At 43.9% G+C, this 16,240-nt stretch overlaps 1 protein-coding gene across 1 annotated transcript in view; it reads right to left on the reverse strand.

The window, feature by feature from the left end:
- Nucleotides 1-543: 543 nt before the first annotated feature.
- The window catches only part of ELK3 (ETS transcription factor ELK3), a 37,566-nt gene continuing 21,869 nt past the window's right edge, over nucleotides 544-16,240 (reverse strand). Inside the window, exons 3-5 of the mRNA XM_030959870.1 lie at nucleotides 11,237-12,028; nucleotides 6,037-6,159; nucleotides 544-3,440 (exon numbers count right to left, since the gene is read on the reverse strand). Of these exons, the coding sequence (XP_030815730.1) occupies nucleotides 3,342-3,440; nucleotides 6,037-6,159; nucleotides 11,237-12,028 (1,014 nt within the window). The 3' untranslated portion in view covers nucleotides 544-3,341. The remainder of the gene's footprint in view (nucleotides 3,441-6,036; nucleotides 6,160-11,236; nucleotides 12,029-16,240) is intronic.

Consider the following 16,240-nt stretch of genomic DNA (forward strand, 5'->3'; position numbering starts at 1 on the left):
AGTTCTTCACTTCTTTGGTAGGTATTTCCATATGGGGAATGAGCCTGTCTGATGAGACCAGTTTTAGTCAGACAAATCATTCTCTCTTGACATCATGAATGCATGTCAGTTCTTTTGCTATAGTTTATCACCTATCACTGTTTTCCCCACCTTGAAAGTTTTCTTTAGAACTGAAGCTGCTTACCTGTGCCAGGGCCAAAGGTGTGCACAAGCTCTTGGCAAAGCTGCCCTGTAGCTGTGGCCTTTCTGGAGGATACTTGCTTTCCTGAAGAAACAAGGTGCAGGTAAGCCAAACATACCCTAATTGTGCACCCACCCTGTATTATATATATACATATACTATGCCTATACCAGGTAACTGGGAACTTCTTGTGTATTGCTGAAGCACGAATAAAGTGCAAATCTTGTAATAAATCCCCCAAGTATGATCAAATTGCAATTACTACCAAGAATATTGAAAAGAGAATAGCTCCCATTTTGTTCCCCAGGATTGTTGGCTTGGAGCTCTCCCTGCTCCAGAAATATTGACGCTTCCACAGTATTTATTTAAAAACATTTATTTGATTTTTCTCTACAGTTAAAAAGACGCCTGTTAATAAAATTCAGTAGATTACCAATAGAATATTTTCTTCAAAGCATAAGGCATAACTGTCAAGTGTTTCATATAAGTGTTAGACTTGAGGGGCTGGACTCTCTTTGTATAAATACTTCCCAATAGCAAAAACTTTTTCCATGTTACTGACTGATTTAGAAGGCAGATTTTGACAGCCTATTTTTTTCAGCTGAAAAGACAACTAGCAGAAGATGTCTTGCTATTTTTATTCTCAAAGATGAGAAGACAGCACTTCTTCCCACTTTCTGTCTTCCATTGTTTTATTGGATTCTCTCAGATCCTTTCCAGAAATTTTTTCAAATAGGATTTTGTCCCAGAATTTTTCTTTTCTGCTATCTTTAAAAAAATTATTTAAGGGCTGGAGGGTGGGAGGGAAACTGTGGGTGTGTTGAGCCTTTTGAGAAGAAAAAAAATCCGCCTTATTAATAGTAAAACCTTGAAGAAATAAAATCATGGGAATCTGGGTACTTCTAAGAATTTCTTCTCTGTCAGACACTCCCTCCTCTCATGGTCAACTGATTTTTTGCAGTGTCATATTCCATACTAGTATGTTTTCATCTTTTTAAACTCATAGTGAGAAACGCTGTCTCGGGTTCTCGCGTTAGCTACAGTGGCACGTACAAGACAAGTCTCTATGCTGCTGTTCATGCCTTATAGGTGTAAGTAGATATTCATGGGATTTTAAAAATGAGGCAGGAGTCAGTTCTCTATGTGAAATAATTGCCTCTCTGTAACTTGTTGAAAAATATTCCATGTACCTGGGAGGAATGCACTGGAAGAGAAATGTTCAGTCTGCAAGCCCTTGTGATTTATCTCCGCTAACCTTGTCAATCCCATCAGTTAAACACTGCCCTTTGTTCCAACCTATTCTGATTTTACTGTGTATAAAATTTGCATTCACTCATAAATTTTGCGTAGGTTCATTTTCTCTTTTTGACTCCGTGGGGTGGCACATCTTGAGCTCTTGAAACGCTGAGTCGAGCAAATGACGTCCCAAGTGCTTCATTTGTTCTCCTCATGTCTGGCATTCAATTGCTCTCTTTATCAGCTGCTACCTACATGGCTACAGCAGGTTTTTATCACTGCAAGTGGAACTGTTGAGTAGGTTTTTGGTTGTGCAACCCAGGAGCCTGAGGAAAATTCCTGCTGTCTTTTGTCAACCACCTCTGCCCCAAAAATGGCTTTTCAACATCAGAACTGCATTAATAAAATGTTTATTTAGCACCTTTCAGGTTGAAGGATCCAAAAGCACTTTACAAATAACTACACACATCATCACTGAAATGCATCCAAGCAGAAAATCAGCAGACAACTCACTGCATACATTTCGAAAACAACAGACCCTGGCCAGCTGCTCGACCAGAAAGCAAAGTTGAGGTTTGAATGACCTGTCACAAACAGGGATCGGATTTGGGGTTGGCTTTTAAGGTCTCATCTGAAAAACCGACACAGTAAAGCTGCATTCAAGCCAATTTAGCCACATCAGGAAACTGAAAATTTGCATCAGCCCTGCCAGGATTAGAGTCTGTGGTGCCAGGGAGTCTGGCCTAATCCTAACCAGACATTTAGATGACTAAACCATCCCCTCAAGGTAGAGGACATACCCAGTAAATTCAAGTTGCAAGTATATAGTAACACAGTGCTGTTTTTTCATCCAGAATTCAGCTGTTTATACATAAACATCCCACATGTAGAGTCTCTGCCTCTTTGCAAGCACCAGGCATCAATTTACAGACCTGTAACTTTTCCAGCTTTGGGAGAAGGGGAAATGTGACCTTCAGAGCTTGAGTAGCTACAATAGTCTTTCCAGGGAAGTAGTAGAAGGCACTTGGCACAGCTGAACAAAGCACCTGGAAATTATCGGGAATGATCGTCATTCCTTGGGAGGACAAAGATTACCTGCACTCTTTCCAGACATAATGTTGACAGTTCATAAGAAGTATAGGCCAAATAAATTCTGAGCAATGTCTCCTTTTCCACAGAAGTACTCTCAAATGCTGGAAACGTCTCATGAACATACACAGCCCAGTTCCTCCTTGTTGCAACTTGACAGAAGAACTTGGGCATAAATGTGTAAATGTGGCTTTGTTACTCTGAACTACATCTCCTGGCTGTAACAAGGATTATGTTTTCCACTTCAGCAAAGGAAAATTATAAGGCTATTTTTATACAATTTGAAAGCACTTAATACAAAGTTACATTAATACACTGCATCATATGGCCTATCTGTGGAGAAAATACTGAAATACTACCATAGGGCTGTTCAATACTAGTTTTTTTTTCTTTCAACTTTTTATCTTAATACTAGAAAATATATAAATCATTTACATGACTTTATGCAAAAGAAGGCACAGCCGGTTATAGTTTACACAAGCGCAATGCATAATATGCAGAAAAAGGGATTAAAAAGAAGCTTCACATCCCTAATAGATACATTGTTGCAATCCATTAAGAAAAGTACTTCATCAACAACAGAAGTGTTCAACACTTGAGAGCTATGATATAAAAAATTATAATTCATTTAATGCATAACAGATTTATATATACTTTTATATATAAACACTGTTGAAAAATGCTAACATAATAAAAGTAGATTATCCATGTAATGAAAAGTGCAAACCAAAGTAATAAAGGGTTTCACAATGTCCTTCTCATGACACAGGAAAAACTAGCCCATAGGAATGAAGTGTTAAATCCACCAATAGATCCTTGGTGTGATGAGGCATCATCAGGATTTCTGAGCATTTGGAGAAAGCAGTATTGGTGAAGAGGCTCTGTCCAGACTGGGGAGTGGCACTGGTATGTGACCATTTAGCAGAGTTGGAAACTGTAAGAGGCCAAAAGGTAGAAATTACTCTTTATCTCAAAACATTCAGCCCAAGAAGCACCTGGACTTAGCATTAGCAATTGGCTCCAGATGGTTTCAAGAGTTGTGATGTCTATACTGTAAGACATCTACCAAATGCCTGCATCAGCCATTAGGAATGCAAGATAGAGGACAAAACCTGAATAATTTGTAAATGCACGAGGATATAAAAATCTGTTATTGGCTGTTTTTTATATAAAAGTTCACATAATACATTTATCATCACCCTGGAAAAGTGAACAGTATACAGCAATCTTTGCCATCCATTCTGTTTCCAAAAGTATTTTTTCAGTCTACACATTATTAATTACAATACATGCTTTTTGTCTTTCTTTTATACAGGAAAGAGTTTGGCAAAACTGAAAGTTCAGATGTAGTTTGATGGCAGAAAAAGCATACCTGGGGATGCAATGTTTGGGGAAAATTACTCCCAAGTAATTACAGTTTCTGTGTTCACTCAGAAACTAGCTACACCATTCAGCATGGGAAGCAGAACAGTCCTTTATTGTGGAGTCATTTGTTGTCGCCTGCTGCTTCAGAAGTGCTGTGCACAAACCTTATCCAGTACAGAAGCCGTATATTCCTAGTTCACGATGGCATCGTGACTGCACCTTGCCTGCAGGGTGGGTATTGACTAGTTCTTACCATCTGACCTGACAAAAAGTAAAGCAAGTAGGTGGAATAAACTTGCTGCAGCATGAGTCAGGAATTATCCCAGTGGTAGATACTGATCTGGCCTTGAGGCCCAGCTCCCTGAGCTGTGCTGGGTTTCTGTTGGCTTGAGGAAGACAGAGCTGAACAACTTCAGGCATCTGGTGTATTTTTACCTCTTATCAGATCAGTCCTGTGGTGTAACCACGCCCTCCACGTGCATATAATAACATGCTCCTAACAAGTTTCCTCTTCCACTCAGATGGTGCTTGGTGATTCCTGTCTTCCGCTACTCTGCGTAAAGGCGGGCCGAGCAGTGCAGTGCTGCAGGGCACCATGCTCCTGGTGTGGCCCAGACGGCCTGATGCCTCTGCTATAACCACACCAAACCTCAGGAAATGCTTCCATCACTTCTGCCAAGATTCACTAAAACACAAAACCTGATTACAAGCTCTTCCCTGAGTATGCATGGAGTGTGGGCTGGCCTGTGAGGCAGCCTGAGGAGAGCTTTACCCTGACACCTACACACTGGCTGACCCATCAGTTCTAGGTGGGCTTGGCCGGAATTTAGCTGTTCATTTAATTTCCTATTTGTTGTTAAAATAAGGCTTTGTGCTCTACAACTCGTCATCATGGCCTTTGCTTGAATCAAACGTCATTTATAAAGCCCTTTGGGTCTCTCAGCAGGGAAAGCCAAGGCCACTCCTCACTTTCAGTTCCCCCAGGGAATGGCCAACGTGTGTCTGTACAAACTCATTCCAGGTCTCAGCTCAGGCACTTCTTGGGTGAAATGTCTGGCTGTTTCTAACCATGTGTGCAAAACTAAGGTCCAGTAGGGATTAATGTGTTTATTGGAAACACAAATAAGGAGCCCTGAGCTCCATGTGCAGCTGGAGGTAGAAAGACTGTCTATCCCAGTACCTGAGCAGCTCCTTGAGCTGAAGCTCAGCCCTGGATTTGGGCACTCAGCCTTCCTGAAGTTTGAGAGACTAATCCCGGGTCCCTGTCTAGCAGTAGCCTTCTCCTCTGTTAGTGCTGGCCCTCCACAGCCATCAGGGTGTTCATTCCAGGGGTGTCCTTGCACCTTCAGCTGTGCAGATGGCCATTGGGTTCCTCGCCAATCAGCAGATCAACATAATTTCTTCTGTGACTTAATGAATCAGGTGTACGGCAGCAGCTACAGCTGGAGCTGCAAATACCATGCCCACTGTCTTCTTCCTGAGCCTCAGGCAAATGCTGCAGCTGAGTGCTGTGGCCATAGTGGGTTATTTAGTAACTTTTGTATTTACCACATCTCTATAAAACTTTGAGAATTTTACCCTGCCAATACTCAGGAGAGACTGGGCACGATGTCACCTTTCTGCTGTTACATATGGCGAGGTCATGCTCTGGGGTGTGTCCTTGGCTGAGGACACATGGATAATTGGCAGGAGAACTGGAAATGGAGCCTTTGGGTTCAGAGAGCCTTGTCTTTCTGAGTGAGAAGTAGCTCATTAGGACAAAAGGATAAACCTACAACCACCTCACTGGATGAGACCCAAACTGTCTTGGTTTTCCCAGAGTCCATGTTCCAGCCCTCTCCTGGCAGGTCACTGACTGGTCTGCACTCTCTTCCTGCAGCTCTGAGCTCTGTTACCTGCTCTCTCCGGGGTCCAGCATCTTTCTCTTTCCTTCACACAATATATGTGTGCTTTCTGCAGCAGGCACTGCCCTGTGGGTTCTGACTGTGCTGCCAAGGACTGGAAGAGGGTACAAGTAAGTAGGCCTCTCTGTAAAAGTGCCTGTTAATGCCTCTATTTTCTTGATCCGTTTGAAAAGCTCCAGATTGATGTGAAGAGATGTTCCCACAATGTCTCTTCCATATTTGTGCATTTGTCAATGAAACCTGTGCATTGGGAAGACCTACCTGGAACAGAGTGTTTGGTCCCTGCAGCCTGGCAGGACTCAGAGGAGCAACAGGACTGAGGCTGCTCCAGAAGTGAATGCTGGACAGCAGTGGGCTGGGGGTCAGCAATAATCCATTGGGGGTCTGCAAGACAAAAAAACACACCACGATGCACAGCTCAGAGTTACAACTCCATGCAGCACTCACCCCTAAAGCCTTACACAGCATCTAATGCCTCTATTTTCCAATGAATTCAGATACACAGCATGGTCAGCAGCAGCTGCCCATCCAGCCCTGCATCCTGTCTCGGGATACCTGCACATTTCATATTCCTTCATATGCAAATTGATTTAATTTCTGTTTGCTTAACGAGATGCACAGTTATTGTTCATTTGAACCATGCTTATGCAGCTGTGTAACATACAGAATAATACCATGTGCCCCAGTGCCTGCCAACACCACCTAGGCTCCTTCAGAAACAGTAGAACCTTTTGAAGGGCAGCAGTTCCTTGACCCGACTGCAGCTTTTGAAGCATTACTACAGTTGTGTGTGGAGCTGAAAGGGTCACTGCTGGCCTGTGATGTTTACTTCCCTGATGGCACCTCTCTGTAAAGGGAGGGTTCAAGAAGCTGGCAATGCATGGGCTGAGCAGGGGGACGGGTGTATGGTCTGGGTGCCCAGGGGTCAGCAGAGAGCACAGCTAATTGTTTGAAAAGAACCAAAATAGCAAGAACTTAGAATCCAAGGCTTTTCCCAACTCAGAGGTGCCCCCTTCCAGTGCCACGGTGCACAAGAATTGCTGGGATTGCCCTCAGCATTCTTAAAAGCACAATTAGAGGGGAGGTAGCATTAGAGCACATGCAAATCTGCATTCAAATGAAGAATTATGTGAATTATTCTGTATCCAGAATAACTTTCATCATTCCATAAAAAGAACATGTGACACTTTTGAAAAAAGTATTTGGCATAATGAGTTAATCTCACCAGTAATCTTGATGCCAATTATCAAAATCAGTCCTATTTAGCAAAGCACTTAATGGAATTTGAGTACACACTTAGCAAGCAAGCATGTGCTTTGCTATGTCAAACAACTGTCTCAGTGTTCTGCTAAACTGGGGCATCCTTTTGTCCAGAGTTTAAAATACATAAAGAGAAGACAGAAGACAGAGAGTATCTGCATTTTCCTACAGTAACCAGCAGGTCATGTGTTCTGGTGCTTCCCACCAGGCCAGAAATACCAACTGCCATGCAGGGCAATTGCAGCCGGGGGTGTCCTTAGCAGCTGCTGGCACCAGGCCCATCACACCTGCTCTGTGCCAGCCCCTGCAGCCAGCAGGCTCACACAGGCACTGGCACTGCTCACTGCATTTGGAGTGCCAGCCCCTGCAGCCAGCAGGCTCACACAGGCACTGGCACTGCTCACTGCATTTGGAGTGCCAGCCCCTGCAGCCAGCAGGCTCACACAGGCACTGCCATGGCTCACTGCATTTGGAGTGCCAGATTCACCTGCCCAGTGGTGCCCAAGGCATCGGCTGAGGTGTCTGGGGCTCAAGGCAGGCACACAGGAACACAGACCTGCTGTGACAGGATCGCACTGAAGTTCACAACAGGGTCAGACAGTTCCTTTGGCACCAGCAGGAGAGGTGGGAAAGACAAGGAGCAGCAAGCATTAGTTATCCTGGTGATTCTGAAAGGCTGTTTAATACAAAGACCTTGAATGGTTTTGCTGAGGAATTTCAGATGAAGTGGGGTTCGTGGAGAAATGTGCAGGGAAAGGACCCTGCCACCTTCACTGTGCTGAAGAAGGTGGATCAGAAACACCAAACCCCATGGAAGAAACCATGTTTGTCCCAAGGAGTAATAAACCTGTGCTATCACTGGGAAAGGACAAGTGTTGATGCAGTAAATCAGCAGGTCACAGGAGTACCAGTCAGGGTTGGGATATATCTGCATGCCAACAAAAGGGACAAAGAGTGGGTGAAAGCCTGGCATGGAGAAGATGTCAGTCTTGATCTCATTAAGTGACAGCTCTTGTAAAAAAAAAAACACAAACAAAACAAAAACAAACAACACCAAAAAAACCAAAGCAAAACAAAAAAACCACTTGACAAGTGGGCACTTGTCAAGAGTCCTTTACAAACACTTTCCTTCCAGGAGCATGGTGCTTTCATGGGGAAGGAAATCAGCAGCACCAGCAAGAGCCCCTTTCCTGAGCCACATTTCAAGCTGATGCTCCACTGGCAGGCGGCTGCTGGTGGAGATTTATGAGACTGACAACACACTGAATTAGGTCAGGATAAATACTCAGATCTACTTACAGAAGAGCCTACTAACCTTAAAACCAAAGATATAAGTAGCTAGACCCAACAACATTCAACCAAGGACACAGTACTGTGGCAACTGTACCAAGAACTCCCGTGGTTAGACTCCATTCTTTATTTTTTCTCTAAGAAGCTGCAGATATCCAGAACTCAAAGTGCAGTTCTTGAGGGGTCTTCTGAAAATAATGAGGAAGACTTGGAGATGTTTTTTCCTACCTAGATGCAGCCAAAGCAAGTCTTCAGAGAGACCTGAAAAACTGAGTTGCCCTCCATTCATCTCTGGAAGCACACTGACATACCTAAAACGGTGCTAAGCAAAAGCTCATATCCTTTGATGAGCAGAGCACTCTGCAAGTCTGCAAGTTCTGCCAGAACCAAGAGCCAGCCAAATGAAGCCTCCAAATCTGTTTAATATTTAATGCAAAAAGAGCACAGGGCATCCCAGGCTTGTTCTCAGTATTGCCTCAGCCAAGTATGAAAACCACCAGAGGAAATCTAAGTGTAAACAACACCACAGGACAGCCTATCCCTAAATTACATGCAAAAATTGATGTGTCACTTCATTTTCTGCCCACATGCAGCCATGTATCTGGTATTAGATGTGGAACCCATTGGGAAGTGAAACATCAGTGTAATCTAAGCACAGGAACAGCTTAAATAGAAATAATTCATTGCACAGAGAGGATTCTGTTAAGCAGTGATGCTCATGGCTCCTGACTTCTGTGACAATGTGTGTCAGTACAATCTTGTCACTTCTAGCTGTTAGAAAGCAGGTAAGTGCTGTCACACATACATTTCTGTTCTAATATTGAATGTGTGTATCATGTGCCCTTTCACAGCATTCCACCTGAGGGTATTCCTCATGACCAGCAGGTACAGTGGAAAGCCATTTGAAACACCCTCTCAGGCAGCAGGACCTTCTCAGAACGTACATCACTCCTGGAGCAGACATCCTGTTCTGCACCTGCCCCTGGCAGCAGGTGTTTCACACTGGGATCTGATAAATCAGAGAACATTTGAGATATGATGCATGTTCTTCCTTGGATAATGGGATGAACAGCAGATTTCCTGTCTAAATTATGGCTTTAGCTATTTTGCATTGTGATATTACAGTTATCTGAATACAGCTGCTATGTAGTTTTCATTTTATATTCACTAGGACAAGTGTTTTGGATGTAGGGTGCTTCTTATCCACACTAGAAGAAGAAGGCTAAAGGAGAGAATAAAAGCTATATTGCTGTATAGCCAAAAGTTTAAATAATTAGACCTGAGAACTACCCTACACAGATGCCATATGCCTCTTTTGTGATAGGACAACCTGCAAAAAAAGATTTGTGATGGCTTTAAGTTGGGTAACATTCATCACAGCCTTAGCTATCCCTCCTGCTAAAGCAGTGCCACAATCCTCAACATAATTCCCTTCTAACTCTTTCAAGGCAGTAAGTACACCAGTTCATAGGTGCATGGGAAAGTTAAATATTCAAAGAAATAATTACAAAACCAGGAAACAATCTCTGTTCATCCTGTGGTTTGGGGGCAGCAACAGAAAAAAGTGGTTTGAAATAACTCACACTGTCATTGTGTCTGGTTGGCAGATCTGATGTTGTCAGATTTGCTCCCTATGAAAACAATACTGTGGTTATACCACAGTTAGAGGTTGTAAGTTTGTCAGTGCATCTCAGTTTTGGTTTGCCACACTTCTGTTCTTCCTGCCAAACACAACTTCACTTAAAGGCTTTATGATGTCAAAAACGGCAGGTGTCAGCTCACAAACTGCTCTTTTTGGTGACACAGCTTTGTATCTTGGTGGCTTACAGGTGTGCCTGAGCTGCACAACCTCACTCTGCAGCCAGCTGACAAGCTTAGGAGAGCAAGTGCTGTGCTGGCTGAGAGCACTTGCCAACACTCCCTTCTGCCAGGCCCTTGTGCCGTGCAGGCACACAGGGCTGCCCACATCGAACACCCCAACACCTTCAAACAGGGAAGAGGTGATGGGATTCTGGATACCATGGGTCTTCCAGGAAGCCTGATGTGAGTGAGGGCTTGTAACACACCTTGGTTCTCATTTATTTACTGTCCACTTTGCTACATTCAGTGCCAGTATTTGCATCAAGTGCTACTTCAGGGCTGGGGATCTTGGGGGGATATTCCACATTGGGATAATTTTATTCTTGGACTATTTTTGGTCTAATTTTGAGGTGGTATTGTAAGACAAAACTCACCAATGAACATGCTGAGTCATATCTATATGATTTTAGCCTTCTGCTCTGAACTCCTAGGCTTTTTTCATAGACTAGCTTAAAAATGAGAACTTGCTGTTGACATTACCACAAATATGTTATTAAAAAGAAGAAAATAACCTTCTAGTTATTCAGTAGTTCTGTGCTGAAGGGAAGCTGTGGCAAGTACTCTCTGAATTTGTACAACTTCAGAAATTTAAACTGATTTCAGAGCCTGTCTTAGAAACCACTTAATTTGCTCTGTGCTTGGAAATTAACAAAATGGTCACACTGTTTGAATGAGTTGCAACATCTAGTAGAGAAATCTTACCAAGCATCCCACATGCTCAAGTTGTGACCTACAAAACCCCTGTGGTTTTCTTTTTGGCTTTTTCCTGTTTGTTTTGTAGATCTGGAGGCTGGTTTGAACTGATAAACAATTAACTAATGGCTGCCCATTTCCTTATTCATTCAGGCAGTCTGTCAACTGTGATGGCTTTTCCCACACTCAATTTAGAACAAACCCCAGGAGAAACCTACTTTCCACCCCTTGTTCAGAGCACTGCTGTGTTTCCCTCTTTCCCATATGTTGGGGTTTTCTCCCATCAGATGGTGACAGACCCACAGAACTAACACTGTTGGCCACAAGGAGGGAATGCCTGGAGACAGGCAGGTCTTACCTGAGCAGTGAAGAAAGCTGGAGTCAGGGATCCCGAAGGAAGCGCGGGGCTGTTGAGGGCGATGGAACCGATGTCAGTGCTGGAGAGAATCATAGGTGGGGCAGAGATTTCCAAGCCTTTGGGTTTTTTAGCCTTTGGGGGAAGAGATGGGGATTTGGCCTTGGAGCCTGAGGAGAGGTTCAGAGGCTCAAGGGAATCTGAGTCGTGGCAACTGGAGTCAAGGAAGAAGCTCTTGTGTTCTGTAGGGAGGGGTGAGGTGGGAGACAGAGATGGTGACCTGGAGGAGGATGATGATGGAGATGAAATGCTGGCACTGTTGGGGAGCATTAAGGAAGATATTTTAGCTGATACTGAAGAGTTGAGGAAAGCAGAGGCAGCTGCTGTTTCAGAAGTAGAAGGCAACGACACCATGGGCCTCGTAACTTGTTTGTCTGTTTTGTTTGTCACAAATCTGATAACAGTTCGGACTTCTTCAACTGGTGTGTTTCCTTCTGACTTCTCCAGTTTTTCTGTTTTGATGGGCTTGTAAGGATCTGGCTGGTTCTGCAGAGAGTTGATAGTGAAAGAGGAGTAGAGGCCAGAGTGGATATATTCATTACGGCTTGTGCTTTTCAGTGCTGACAAGCTGTGCTTGTGCTGGTCCCTGCTCTCCGGAGGCATCTTACAGTCGCTGTCCTGCAGCAAAAGGCTCTCTCTGCTGATTTCCACAGCATGGGGATCCATTTTTAAAATCTCAGGAAAGGAAACAAACTTGTATACAAATTTTTGTCCGATCACTTTCTTGATGATGTTCTGCAAATACAAAGAAGGTGCTAGAAAGATCAGTGTTACAGAGGCACCCAGTACTGCACACACAAGGGTGGGGGGCACTGCCCCTCATAAAGCTATGCAGGTCATTTTGTGGGGCTCCAAATGCTGATCACCCGTGGCTTATTCCAATACCTCTCTCTGCTCAGCCAGGGAGTCCACTCCTGGCTCCTCATGGTTTCCAACAAAACCACCATCACTTGGTGACAAACACCTACTGGTGGCCTGTTTGACTTCTGCTTCCTCTGAAGCAGCTTGGGAATATTTTCTTTCCAGTAAAAGCAATTCTGCTGCCTTGTGGACTCGAGCCATGCCACCATGTGTGTTCCACAATAAATCCAAACTCCTTCATTCATGCCACCTAAAACTTACACCAACACCTGAGGACGAAGTACTCTCACAATGCCTGCAAGGGACAAAACCACCTCATCCTCCTGGCCCCATTTATTTACCCTCTGTTCCTTACCACATAAGGAAAGGATTGAGCTAAACTTACAGTGACTGTCTTTCTGTCAATGATCATGAACTTGTGTCTGTGAAAAATGCAACCCCTTGCATGGGCTAGAAAAGTTCCTGTGTCCTGCAATACCCCCTGCACCATCTCCAGGCCTGCATTAGGCTCAGGATGCTCACTGGTGCAGGCAGGTTTTCATCAGTCTAAACTGACTATGGAAATTAATTACTGAAAAAGTCCCAAACCTCTCAAAGGTTTGTAGAACTGTTTTTTTTTTTTTCTTGAAGTGTGCCCTTTATGTAAAGAACTGATTTCTTTTGAGACTTTTTATGAGCATCTTGTCTAGTCCTAGTGCTCCTCCTGCAAACCTAAGTTGGCTGCCTGCTCTAACACAATTTCCAAGGATACGTGAGCTCCTCCACAAAGGCACTTTATGGCACAGGCCTGGCCACAGGGGGACTGGAACATTTACCACCCTAAGCCAAGTGCTGCAGAACAAATGAAGAAATATGTCCTGAGATTTCCATGCTAATTTCTCTTTCTTGAAACCCCTGGTGGAGAGTTTGTTAGGTTGCCTCTGAAACACCCTTTCCAAGAGACTTCCCTTTAGTCCAGCACATCTGCTGCACCTCCAGCTGGTATTCTGCAGACATCTGCTCTGCTGTACATATGGGAATGTAAATATTTACAAATTTCCTTAAAATCTAATTGATTTTTCATTCTACCACAGCTTCTGACACCAGTAGTGGAAACATTTGTTAAGCTGACTGAAAATGAAACAGAAAATTAAGGAAAAGGAAAAGAGACACCGTCTTTCTCTATATATAGACAGCAAGTAGTGCTGGGTGCTTGTACTGCCTGCACTACCTTGCAGTTTAAAAGCAAGGATCATTTTGTGAAAGAAGAATCTGCACTTGAGTATCAAAACCTTTTCTGTCCTTCAGCTGAGTTACTTCACTCTGTAATTCATCTGTCTGAATGTCCTGGCATTTCATTCAAGCACCTTCTTGAATACAAAACTAACCCTGCAAAAGAATGAATACAAAAGAACCCTGGGATGCAGCTTTGCATCACAGGTCAGGAGCTGTGGCACAAATAGAGAATGTTGTTTCCCAAGGTGATAACAGGGATCTGTAGCAAAGAAAAGAATTAAATTCGACAAGTCCAGACTAAAGGCACAAACTGCCCTCTTCCATGCTGAATTGTACATACATCTACCCACCTGGCAGATGCTGCAGTGTCTTTTTTTGCCCTCCAGATGTTCAGGACAAACAGTTAGCCCACAGAATCTCAATCTGCATGAGCTTTAATTCCCATGGCTTTGGGCTTGCCCTAGATTTTTTTTTTCATTGCTAATTAGGTGCAATATTGGACGATTGCACTTTTTCTACTCACTCAATATTGCATTCTCTTTCCAAAGAGCAAAATCTCCAAACTACTCACATATGAAAAAAACCCCATCCCAACTGGATTTTTCTTTGCTTTTATTTTATATATATATTTTTTTATATTTCTATTTTAATTTAAAATAATGCCTCCCCTCTGCTCCTGGCAACTTTGAAATATTGTTAAATCAAGCACTAGCAACTGAGATTCTCCTTGGAAAATGTGACTCCCAGCAGAACAAGATTAAATGTATTTAAGGATTGCACTTTTACACTGATGCAGGCTTGAAACGGGGGAACATTGCTATAAAAAGCAACTGAACGGACTGGTGAGTTTATACTTCCTTTGTTATTATTAAATACAGTTATATTTTAAGAACATTGCAGTGCTGCTGCTCCAACTCTGTCAGCCTGCAGCAAAGGCCCACTTAACGATGGCTGGAGATGAAAAGATTCAAGTGCAGATCCCTCAAGCACTTTGCAGGCTTCTCTTAAATGTGTAGCCTGAGGAAATCTCCACCGGCATGCAAAAGAAAATAAGGACACAAATTAATGAAGTGCCTTGGAAAAGCACTGACTTTTCCGTATTCTTTTGACAAATAATTGAAGGTAAAAAGCAGCATATTTTCACCATCACCTCAGTGATCTGTCAGAATCATTCTGAGCTATGACAGTTCAAACCACAGAAGACAGTGACAGGCACCACAACAAGCAGTTTGAAAGACAAAGAACTGCGCCTTCCTGCATCTGCAGGAACACTACACCACTTGCTTTTTGGTTGGTAGCAGGACAGTAAGTGTAAGTGAACATTCAGCCCTATTTTATTGCTGTTCTTTGAATTTTCTATGTAAATTCCCTCATGAACAGGCTTGCAATGAGTGCTAGTGGCTGCTGGCCCGGGCTGCAGGGAGCCAGGGTAGGGCTGCTGGGCCCATGCAGCTGCTGCAGAGAAGAAATGAGCAACCGGGACAAGAGCAGGGGCTCCAGTCCAACAGCTTAAAAAGAAAATCTTATCAAGAGACAGCACTCTCTGACACTCAGAGAGAGGGCAGGCAGTAAGGAATGCCTCTCTTCTGTTGGCTTCATGAACACTTTACACTTCCCCTCCTCTGCCCCCAGAGTACAAAACAGTGACTACAGCAAACGTGCCCAGCCCATCCCGTGGAGAGGTGGCTGGGAAGCTGCAGTGCCTGCTGCCTGCTCCAGCACATCAGCCCTGCTAGGGAGCTCATTCACACCCCAGCACTTCAGGAGCTCGCTTTGTGAGCCCTTCCAAAAGCAGCCTCACCCAAGAGCTCTGAATCATCAGCTGCAGAAGGGATGGCTCTCTTCTGCCCCTGTCCTCCACAGAGCAGCTGGCTGAGCTGGTTCTCCCTGCAGCTTCAACTAGACTCTCCTGGGCAGGGGCTGTGTCAACTGTGCACCACTGAAATCCATCATGTGTTTGTGTTTTATTTTTATCAGCTCTGACTCCTGCTCCATGTTTGAGCCATTCAGAGCAAATGTGTAACTATACTACCAGGGAGACTGAAGCATTTTAGTGGCTTGGCCCAAACCTGTTAGCTAGAAAGTTTGCTGGGTGCAGAAGCCACTTGGGAGACTGATCTGGGACATGGGATTCACTTCCTAGTCAAACTTCAGACTAATGAGGGATCTCAGGAGCAGGAAGACCATTTTTCCCTCTTTCCAGGAAGTGACCTATAATCAGGATGCCCAAGATCTCACAATTTATGTGAAACAGCAGAATGAACTTGTCTGTAGGTACTCAACATCCCTGGTCAGAAAAAAAGAAAGACCAGAGCTGTAGCTGCTGCTCCTAAGTCCCACTTGGATGTGTTGCAAGTTCCCTGGCTCTAAGACTACTGAGGGGTGCAACACATGTAGGAACACAGGTTATGAATCCTCCCAGAACACTATCCAGGCTGCTTCCAGCTACTGGGACCCCTACCCAGACAGAGGGCTGCTCACATTCCAGTGTCTGAAGTACACATGCTGGCAGGAGATACCTGAGCAGGATGGTCTGCTCTGGAAAATGGGAGTGTGTCCACATCAGCATGTGCAGGCAGGCAGACTCTGCTAGCATCACAGGTTATGCAGTAATGCTTTGCACACTGTGTGTGCAGAAGCCAGATTTTATAACATTTTTGATGCAGGCACAGGTGCTACTACCCTGTGCACCTGTACTGACCTTTGGAAGATCAAGGCTCCCATTTAGCTGGATTTCAGTCTTTCTTCACTTTTCTCCAGCTGGAAGATAAAGGCTATTTCTCTGGCTAGCACCTATGACCAAGTTCTCTGCTCTCTATACTGCAGGTCACTGGACATCCCTTTCCTCTCACATCAAACATGAACTATTTT

The sequence above is a fragment of the Camarhynchus parvulus genome, chromosome 1A (genome assembly GCF_901933205.1).
Source record: "Camarhynchus parvulus chromosome 1A, STF_HiC, whole genome shotgun sequence".
Taxonomy (NCBI): Eukaryota; Metazoa; Chordata; class Aves; order Passeriformes; family Thraupidae; genus Camarhynchus; species Camarhynchus parvulus.